At 52.5% G+C, this 10,000-nt stretch overlaps 3 protein-coding genes across 3 annotated transcripts in view; 2 read left to right on the top strand and 1 right to left on the bottom strand.

The window, feature by feature from the left end:
* The first annotated feature begins 1,684 nt into the window (after positions 1 to 1,684).
* Positions 1,685 to 2,479, top strand: CNM01810 (conserved hypothetical protein). Its single transcript, XM_568306.1, has 3 exons — positions 1,685 to 1,902; positions 2,032 to 2,313; positions 2,387 to 2,479. The coding sequence occupies exons 1-3, from the start codon at positions 1,698 to 1,700 to the stop codon at positions 2,437 to 2,439; spliced, it is 540 nt and encodes a 179-aa protein (XP_568306.1). The 5' UTR covers positions 1,685 to 1,697; the 3' UTR covers positions 2,440 to 2,479.
* Positions 2,480 to 2,834: 355 nt separating this feature from the next.
* On the bottom strand, positions 2,835 to 5,157 carry CNM01800 (cytoplasm protein, putative). Its single transcript, XM_568308.2, has 11 exons — positions 5,037 to 5,157; positions 4,970 to 4,989; positions 4,807 to 4,919; positions 4,621 to 4,733; positions 4,040 to 4,558; positions 3,906 to 3,986; positions 3,790 to 3,834; positions 3,581 to 3,710; positions 3,398 to 3,487; positions 3,112 to 3,299; positions 2,835 to 3,056 (listed from the first exon to the last, which is right to left on the bottom strand). Exons 1-11 carry the CDS (start codon positions 5,120 to 5,122, stop codon positions 2,999 to 3,001), a joined length of 1,443 nt encoding a protein of 480 aa, XP_568308.1. The 5' UTR covers positions 5,123 to 5,157; the 3' UTR covers positions 2,835 to 2,998.
* Positions 5,158 to 5,244: 87 nt separating this feature from the next.
* CNM01790 (hypothetical protein) overlaps positions 5,245 to 10,000 on the top strand; it is a 4,865-nt gene continuing 109 nt past the window's right edge. The window contains exons 1-5 of the mRNA XM_024658318.1: positions 5,246 to 5,420; positions 5,467 to 7,297; positions 7,569 to 9,064; positions 9,128 to 9,430; positions 9,480 to 10,000. The exon at positions 9,480 to 10,000 is cut by the window's right edge and continues 109 nt beyond it. Of these exons, the coding sequence (XP_024513945.1) occupies positions 5,259 to 5,420; positions 5,467 to 7,297; positions 7,569 to 9,064; positions 9,128 to 9,430; positions 9,480 to 9,899 (4,212 nt within the window). The 5' untranslated portion in view covers positions 5,246 to 5,258 and the 3' untranslated portion in view covers positions 9,900 to 10,000. Of the gene's footprint in view, positions 5,421 to 5,466; positions 7,298 to 7,568; positions 9,065 to 9,127; positions 9,431 to 9,479 lie in introns of the transcript that reaches the window.

Raw genomic sequence — 10,000 nt, 5'->3', positions numbered from 1 at the left:
AAAGATTTTCCACCACACTTTTCGAATCACCACATTTTCTCCCCCTCTATGTTTCCGCTCTATTCTTCAAATAAAGCACAGATTCACAGCTCAACACGCCTTAACGCACCTCACTGGATAGAACATCTACGAAACCGATAACAAAAAATACGATAACGACGAACACGCTGCAATAATGCCGTTTGACGCCTGGGGCTTTGTCCCGGAAGGATAATACCGCCGAAGACAGCAGCAACGGTCTAGCACATTTAACACTGTCACTGAGGAGTCTACCAGGGGCAATGCTGGCACGCATCGGCGCAGCACAACAGAAAGCAGCGCACTTCTCCATCGGACGAATCGAACTCTGCCCCTCCGCCTCCTCTTCCAACTTGGACGTCGTCAGAAACTGTAGGAGAGGAGACTGAAGAGCTACGAGATATTGAGGACAACATGGAAAGTACCAAATTGGATGATATACCCGAAACTGAGGGCACTGCTCTGCCCCCTTCGTCTACGGATGCTATTACTGGGTCGCCTGCGACGGAGGGTGGTGCGTCCCAGGTCCCAACAGAGACCAACTTCACGAAAATGCTTCCATCTATGACTGATACACGCGCTGGCCTACCGGCTGGTGGGATGGAAGAACCTGATATTGATTGGGTTGCGATTGATCGTGTGTCTGGTAGACACGAAAGAAGGAAAAACGGAGCGACAACGACAAGGCCTAGTAGCACGAGGGATACCAATACGTCGATGAGAAGTTTTTGGTTTTTCGGAGCTCCTCCCAAGTCAAAGGATTCTCGGACGAAAGCATCGAGTAATGTAAAGTCTGGGCGGGGACATGAACCATTAAAGAGGCGAAATACGGCACCACCCACCAGCCCTACCAGCGGCTCTCGTCGAACGGGTACTGTCCGATCTACCCAACCTCCTTCGACTCTTGATGTGAGGACTATATCACTCAGTATCGACGGTCAAACACTCGACGACCTCCTCGCTGATACACCCAAACCAAACCGTCGCACTAACAGTGGATTTTCCTTGTATGCCAAACCTAAAAAAGCAGCGCCTTTCCAGTCTAAGTCTTGGGTTACCGAGGTGACCATCCCGAAGGAAGATGACGATCTTTCTTTGTTGAGCTGGATGAATAAGGGTGGGTTTACTTGGCCTTCCGAACAACCAGAGGATTGGGATCCTATCGAAAAGGCACCGACGGGTGTTAGATTTGATAAGATGGATGAATCAAAGAGGCTTTCTAGACTATGGCCTAACGATCGAGACGATTTGAAGAGATGGGCTTGGGAACGGCTTATAGATTATCGTCGAGGGCTCGACCAAACTAGAGCTGAGCAAAGAGTGGCGGAATCTTCAAAGGGACCAGGAGACGATATCCCACCGGCCGCTCTAGAGCCTGCAGATGGAGAATGATGTGCTTGATAGCGCTGCTGCATTGTTTATTAGCTTTCAAGAGTCGCAAAAAGCACGTATGTCACTCCTCCGTCATGCATTTGTGTTGAATTCTTGTCGTTTTGGCCGAGCAACACGGAGTGTCCCCTCATCTCCGACGTGGTACGAAACGCCTATTAATGTGGCATTATTAAGTGGAGATGATTTGGTTCCGTCCGCTTCCGTCAATTTGATCCCGCGGATCCAACCAATCTGTGCGTTGCTATTGAATCCTCTCTCATTACACCCACACCCAACCACTGCCCGCCATGTTCTCCCTCCGACCACTCTTCAGATCATCACAGCTCACCACGGCAGCCAGGAGGACTCTCCACTACACTGCTCCGGCCCTCAACACTTCCACCAGGCCAGAATCCCCCGTCACCCCGGTCCCTACCGTCCAGGATGGTACAGTTCCTACAGAGTACGAGTTGGCCAATGGTCCTCAGGCCGACCTTGTTTCCGGAGCTCCTGGTACGTCTACCCCTTCAGTTCTGCGCGGGATTGACAAGAGTCATCTCACGTATGATGCGCTCACCTACCGTGTCACACTCGCTGACAATCTCCATCTTTCCGCATTTCCACACCTACGTGAAACCACAGCCGAGCTCCTCCACCGACCGGTCCGTATCTTCCGTCCCACAAAAAACACTATGCAATCTGCCAAGGGCAAGACCAAGCGATGGATAATCGACTTTGATGTTCTGCAAGGTGCTGGCCGATGGGAGAACCGACTCATGGGCTGGGCGTCTTCGGCGGATTATGTGCAGGGTACCACTTTGGCGTTTAGGTCCAAGGAGGACGCGATTTACTTTGCTGAGAAGCAAGGATGGCCATACAAGGTTGATGAGCCGAAGAAAATTGAGATTCCTCCCAAGAGCTATGGTGAGTCATCATTCTCATTCTTTTTTTCTTTTTTTTTGGGATGATAATAGTTGGCTGATCGATGGTGGTTTAGCGAACAACTATGTTCACGTTCCCGGCAAGCTTAGGATCCACCACACCAAGTAATTTGCTGTTTATTGTATTAGATGCATTTCACTGCCTTTTCTTATACGCAAGGGCAATGATGAGGGGTTTGCTGAGAAAAGGCATACAATATCGGTGCAGCAAGAGGTTTCGAAAGGTATGGCTGGGCGTATTTATCCTGACGGATTAGGCGATTACGAACAGCTAGTCTTCGGAAATACGGTTTGATTGATTACACGTGCTGGATCTGATCTTTTTATCCTGCGACAAGGACCAGGCAAGACGTATCATTTTATTTTCTCAAGACGCTTCTCTAATTATCATGGCTTTCTCCCCTTTCCATTTTCCCGCCTGATCTCCTGCTTTTACACCCACTTTTTGGAAGCAAAATTGCTCCATAATAACGCTCTTCTTCCATTTTTATTCATACATACAAGGCTTCGCTGTATCAGCATCTATTTAACTGCATTTACACTGCCCCTTCCCTAGCTGTCCGTCCTTGCTCAAACCTTTTCATTTGTTACAGATCTGGGCTTCTTGACGCAATCTTGATCTCGACTCAGTTTCGACTCGATGTCGATTTTTTGAGTCGTCGGGATTTCTACGAGAAACTGAGATCGACAAGAATGGTGATGATACCGAGGACAATCTCAATTCCACTGGACATTTCCATTCGTCAGCATCAGTAACAAGTCGTGTTGGGTAAGGACGGACATTAAGAAAATGACAATAGCCTCCAACCTCTCTCCATGACTCGAATTCACACTCTCCTTCAACAACTTGAGCATATCCTGCAAAACATCTACACGGGCGTTTAAGAGTTCGACACGTTGGCCGATTTCGAGGTATGACCGGGCGGCGTTGTAGAGTGGTTCGAGGTCGGGGAATGTCCAGAAGAATTCCTGTCGTTTCAGATCGGGGGGGGAGGTAGAGGGAGAGGGAAAAAAAAGGCAGGGATTAGTGGGGTGCAAAAGAGGGAGGGGGGAAGAAAACGGCTTACGGGAGAATCGAGGATAGACCCGACGAGGTTGATATTGATACGCAGAATGAAAAGGTTTCCGATCTGCTTCATAATCTCACTTCTTGGCAACTACAATCATCATACAGAGAAGAAAAGGAAAGGAAGAAGACGATTAGTAAACTTGCAAACTTGATGATAACCCAAGATGGGGAAGGGACGCACGCCAATTTTTCCAGTTTCGGAAAGGCTCTTGGGGATATCTTTCGTTTGCTCGATCGTACCCATGATGAGTTCTTCGAATAGTGATATCTTGACGGATTGGGAGAGCGCATGTGAAAGGGAGAGTTTTGTCCTGTCATCATGTAGAATCGTGTTAGTCGAAGCAGGTATGCGAGAGGTAAAAAAAAAAGGCATTAGGGGAGAGGACGTACATGTAGGAAGATCCTTTACGCAACGTGATTACGTCGTTGTATATACTTGAAACAAGTTGGCAAAAGTCTCAGCGTTTGTGATTTGGGAGAGGTGTATGGAGTGGAAAGCGACGTACCGAGAGTAATCGGCATAGTAAAAATTGAGGTCCTCCATCTCGACGTCTTCGGCTGATAATCTCTCAATTTCAAACCTCTTTCTGTTATCCTCGTCAGCTCGTACGTCCTATGAATAGCACATTAAAAGACACACATGCTAGCCAAGAACTTTTTCTCCTCCCTTTCCGTCATTCCCCAAAGCACGACGCACCCATACTCGAACAGGAACACGTCCGGGATCCATTCGTCTTCAAAGTCATCATCCTCTTCCCTCTCACTATCCGTCATCCCATCCGCGCCGGTGTCTTTGGACGTTGACCCAGAAGAGGATTTCTTGCGCCCGCTACCGGGTCGTTTAGAGAACCCCGGTTGGCGCTTTACCTCGTTTTGGTTTTGGTTCTGGTTAGATCGGCTTGGCGAGCTGGCACGTTTATGAGCCGTTGATGAATAGTCATTCCCTAAATTGAGCAAATCCCCTTCTGGTACATGACCAGCTCCAGAGACAGGTTTCAGCCTCGGAGAATTTCTATGGGCTGACATGCCGTGCGGGCCCAGGGTGGGAGGGGGCAGGTATGGCGTGTGTAGACATTCGGTGTCGAACATGCGCGGGTGGGTGCGGTGGTATGCCGGGCGGGAGGCGAGGTAGGCTTGCATCGCCTGCAGGTTGTACGTGCTACAAGTCAGTCGAGTCGTTAGGACGTTGAATCTGGGCAGCGGGCAGGAGTATGGACGCACGCTGCGGTACAGTACGCTGTCACCCGCGGGAGCTTGGCTTTTTCGGACTTGGTGAGACGCTGGGCGTCTCGACGGGCTGTGCCCTTTGGGATCTGGGAGATGGGCGTGTAGAACTGCGTCTCTGCTGTCAGCGCCTGCGATCGTCGACAGCATGCATGGCCGTTCTGCAAAGCCAAGCAGACGCACCTCGACGCCTTCAGACTCGTCGTGATCGGCAAGTGCGCGGCCTGTCCCATCGTCGTCCTCTTCCTCCTCTGGGATGGTGGGGGTCTCTGGCTGGGTCGGGAGGACCTTGAGCTCTGGCAGACATGTCAGTGGGCGATGCATAGGGGTGTGTGCTGGGACGTACTGCTGCCGAGCTTGGATGTTCTGCGGGGCGTGAGCGGGTTTCTCTGGCTGCTGGACTCGCTGCTCACCGTGTGGGCTGTCTCTGCTCTCGCCTTGGCTGTGCCGCCACCTGCGCATACGGCAGGGGCAGCGTGTTCTGGGCCGTGGACGGCATCGTGGGGGGGAGATGGTGCAATTACAAATCACAGCGGGCAATTACACAAAATTTCTAATCCCTGCGGCGCGGAACTAATGCGCCGCCTTTTTCGATTACAGAACGCTCTCTTGCACTTGCATCTCATCGCTGCAAAATGAACAAGCACGCCGGGAAGCAGTATCCCCAGGGCGCACAGGGCCCAGCGCCCCCGCTCCCCCCGGGACAGCCCCCCGCCCAGCAGCAGCACCAGAATCCGTACGGCCAGACGCCAGAACAGGCTGCAGCACATGCCGCTGCCTGGGCCGCCTACTACCAGGCAAGTCGCCCGCATCTGTCCACAGTCTATGCTCACAGAAACACAGGCGCAGGGGATCACGCAGCAGGCATACTCTGCCCCGGCGATGCCGGCTCAGCCGCCAGCTGCCGGCACGCCCACCGTGAACAATCCCTACGCCAACTATGGCTACGGCGCTGGTGCCCAGCACAACAAGCCGCAGCCTGTCGCCGGCCCGTCCCAGCCCTACAGGCCTCCGCCCAACACCCAGGCGTATGCTACAGCTGCCACACAGCCCAGTCTGGGGTACGGCCAGCAACAGGCATATGGCCAGCAACAGTACCAGGCGTATCCAGCTCGGCCGCAACCCGGAGCAAGGCCGCCGCATCAAACAGCGGCAGTAGCGGGGCCACCACCAGCGGCAGCGGCAGCACCAGCGGGACAACAGGCATATGCATGGGGTCAACCTCAACCTCAGGCTTCTGTACAGCAGCAGCAACAGCAACAACAACCTGGTTTCCGTCCTCAGCCAGTGGCGCAGCAAGCATACCCAGCCTATCAACAACAGTACTATTCTCCAGCGGCTCAACAGTCGTATACCCCTCCTCCCCAGCAGCCGTCTTACCGTCCCAACGTCAATGCGAACCCTAGTCCCTCACCAATGCAGCCGCCGGCACCAACGCCTTTCCGACCTCCCACGCAGCAAAACCGACCTCCACGTCCACCCATGTCCAGCCCTCAAGTCGGCGGTCTTGCTTCCGGTCCCGGCGGCGGCGGCGGCTTCCCGCCAGCAAAGCGACCGAGATTCGATGCGCCACCTGGTCCCGCCGGTAACAGGATGAACAACCGTCCGCCCAACAGCAACAACAATAACATGAACAACACCAACTCTATGCAAGCCGGCGGCCCAAAGCAAGGTCCAGGTCCGAGCTCAAGTCAGCCGTTTGGGAATCGTAACGTAAGTGGTCGCGGTCCTCACAATCAGTTTCACGGGCATGGCCAAAACACAGCTGCTGCTGTTCGTCCGCCGATTCATTTGGGGAATGGGGGACCACCCCCTGTAGCTTTTAATGCCGGTCCTTCCGGGCCGGCTGCCATGGGGCCAGGCGCTGGCGCAGGGGCGGGTATGGTTCGTCCTCCTCCTCCTGCCGGCGGGATGGCTGCCCCAATGCGTGGACATCCAGCCCGAGGGAGGGGTGCACCCAACGCTCCTCGTGGTCCTGCCAACATGCGCCGAAACGCAAACGCGAACGGGAATGATGTGTCTTCCACCTTTTCTGCTTCATCTTCTGCCGGTAACCTTCCCGGCTTTAACCAAGCAGGCGGTGGTGGTGGAGGAGGGGCGTTCAAAGGTAACAAGGGCTTTGAGAAAGCCCAAGCAAAGAAGAGGAATCAGGGAGGGAAAGAAAAGGATAATAAGGAAGTGAAACCGACGATGACGGACTTTAGGATCGTGGGTGTAAAGTTTGGTAGTGGTCAAAATGTTTGGGAATGGGGGATTGTAGATGGCAAAGTTCCGGATCTCGTCGGGGTTGCGGTTGGCGAGGGTGAGACTGAGAATCAGCTTCAGGCTCAAATTGAGACCCATGATGGTCTAGTCAAGGTTGAGGAGGAAGAGGCCGAACCTGCATCAGTGTCTGTCTCTGCACCCATACCTACCTCCCAAGCGAACCAGTCGCCTGAAAAGAAAGTGACAATCAAGCAAGAGCCAGAATCCCTTGACCCCTCGCCAGTTCTTGAGGGCGAGGGCGAAGATGTAGCTGCTCCTTCTGTCACTGGCACTGAGGCCCTCATTGCCGAGGCTGAAGATGTAGAGGAAAAGGGTAAAGTAAAGGACGAAGAGAAAGAGGGGAAAGATGAAAAGGAACAGGAAAAGGAAAAGCGTGGTGAAAAACGAAAGGCAAAGTCTCCTGATGCTGGTGTGTTCTATCCCCCTTATCCAAAAATGCCTTTTCCGTTTCATTTGGTTCTTTGTTCTGACTTTTGGTTTTTCGTTTTTCCCCCTCCTCTTTTCTCTCGCGCCCCCCCTCCCACCTCGAAATTTCTTATTCCCAAATCATTCCCATGTTTCACTTGCGTTTTTTTTCTTTGGTTTTTATTTTATTTTTAATCGCCATGTGTGGGAATGGGTCTCGAAAAAAATAATTATCTGGTAATGTTTGTTGTGGTGTACATGATCTGATCATACAGAAGACGAACATTCAGCCAAACGTACCGCTGCCTACCTCCTTGCGCACAAGAAATCCAACCTTGCACCCAACCCTCCATCCCTCGCCAAGCAAGTGCCCGCTCCTGGTTCTGGCGACGGCAACACTACTTCAACCTCTGGCTTCGGCTCAGGCGCTACAGCCGCCACCACCGCTGCGACGACGGCCGGTACCAGTACCAATACAGCAGGTAACAACGCGCTAAGCAAATTCGAATCAAATTCCAACAGGTTTAGGATCTACTTTAATTCTCCCCCCGAACTTGATCGAATGCCCAAAGTCCGTGGGAATGCGGGTAATAAGAGGTGGAGGAGGGATAGTAGTGTGGCTACGAGTGTGATGGCTGCGGGCGGGGCTGAGAAGGGTGTGGAGGGAGAAGGGAAGGAGCAAGAGCAGGGACAGAAAGTTGGACCCCAGACAGAGCATGGGCAAGAGCAAAGTGAAAAGGCCGAGGGGGAACCTGTTGAAGGCGCGGCGTCTACCAAGCCAGATACAGAGACGCAGCAGGATGATGATGCCGCCCCTGTTCCAATTTCCAACGCTCCCGCGCATGTGCCTGTACAAGGCGAAGCTGAGACCAACGAGCAAGATCAAGATCAAGTGGAGCAAACGATCGAGGGTCAACTTTCTTTTGCTGGTGAGGGTGAGGGTGAGGGTGAAGAACTTTCAGGCTATCATCGCCCAGAACAAGAACAGGAATCGGGTGCCCAAGAAACAGTCGAGGAAGAGATCGGCCAAGGTGACGTCTCAATGCGTACTGATCAGGGAGACTTGGATGCGTCTTTACAAGGCCCGCTCGATGGCGAGGTCCCTGCGGATGGTGAAGCTGAAACCCTCATCGAGAATGACGCTGCCGCTGATGAGAACGTGGTGCCAGAGGAGGGTGAGGGCAACGTTGTGGAGCAAGATGGGCAAGATGCGGAGGATGAAGCTGCCCTTGTTGCGGCGGACAAGGTTGAGAGTACAGATGCTCCTACGACTGGTGAGGAACAACCAAGTGCTGCCGTTATTACTACCCCCGACGTTCCCAACCCCGCCGAACCCAGCATCGCCTCAGAGGTGGCGCCCGCTACTTCCGCTTCTACAAAGGAGAAGAAAGTAACCGACGACTCTGCGGAAGCTATTGCTGCTGCCCTTGCTGCCTCTGCGTCCAATACTGCCTCAGCATATAAAACTCGCGCTCGAAGACATTCTTCTGTATCCACTACCTCTGAGCACCCCCGTACCCATGGATCGACTACCACAAATACCAATACCAACTCTAAAGGCGGAGTACCTCAGCTCAAGGAAGGGCAACCGTCATGGAATAGGTTGTCGATCTTGTGGGAGGATAGCCGTAGACGAATGTGCTTTGATGTAGACGTCGTGGAAAAGGTGAGGATATGGAGAAAGGAAGGAAAGATTGAGGTAGAATTGAAGATGCTTGAGACGAGTGAACAAGAGGAAGGTGCAGAGGCAAGGTTGCCAAAGGGTGTCTTGGTGAGTTAACCCGTTAAACTCTGTAGCCTTTCGGCCATTCAAAAAAACTGATTCTTTCTGTAGATGGAATTGTGGAACAAGAACGAGGACCGTTTTGTGCCTTATTCCATTTCAGACGCATCCTCTCTCAACTCTTCAACCGAATCTGATCCTACCGTCCCGCCCTTTCATCTCCTCTCGCCCAATCTTTCCATGGATAAGAAACCGCTTACAGTGACAGTCTACCTTAACCAAAAGAATCCTCTCAGTGAACCAAAATGGCTCCGGACAAATACGGCGGACGCATGGTTGTTTGAGTCGTTTGAGAGCCGAAAGGGGGTCGATGCAGGCTGGAGGGGAAAGTTGGAAGTTGTGGATCCTGATCCTGTAAGTTGGCCATTTATTGCAACAGGGACCGCATACTAATACAGTTTAGGCACCGACGTTGCAAAGCATTCTCGATAATTGGGCCTCCAACAGCTCCCTCGGCACGCCTTCTTCTCGTCGAGCTTTCATTGCCGACCTCTCCTCTTCTCCCAACGACCTCCTTGAAATCCTCCTACGTCTCGCACGAGGAGAACGTAATCCTACCCTTGGCACATCCACCGTGCCCTCCTTTGGTCCTCTCGCCACCCTCATTCGACCGGATTCACCTTTTGCCTCCCATCAGACCCATGTCTCATTGGCGATTTTGGCGATGTATAGGCTGACAACGGATTATGCAGCGAAAGCCGGGGAGAGTTTAGAAGTGGTGGAGGAGAAGGTGGGCGATATTATTAGGACGTTGCCGACGGTGTTAGTGGGGAAGAGCTTGGATGGATTGTTCAAAGAGTGGCAGGGTGGTGATGGGAGATGATCCAATTAGTTGAACTTTTTGAGAGCGAGCTTTGGTTAGGGGAATAATGAGCAGGAGGGTCTGTGAAAAAGGTGGAGAAAAAGGAGAAAAAAAGAGACAAT

This window comes from Cryptococcus neoformans (genome assembly GCF_000091045.1).
Source record: "Cryptococcus neoformans var. neoformans JEC21 chromosome 13 sequence".
NCBI lineage: Eukaryota > Fungi > Basidiomycota > Tremellomycetes > Tremellales > Cryptococcaceae > Cryptococcus > Cryptococcus deneoformans.
Note: the sequence above shows the minus strand (reverse complement) of the source record. Positions and strands in the feature narration are given on the sequence as shown.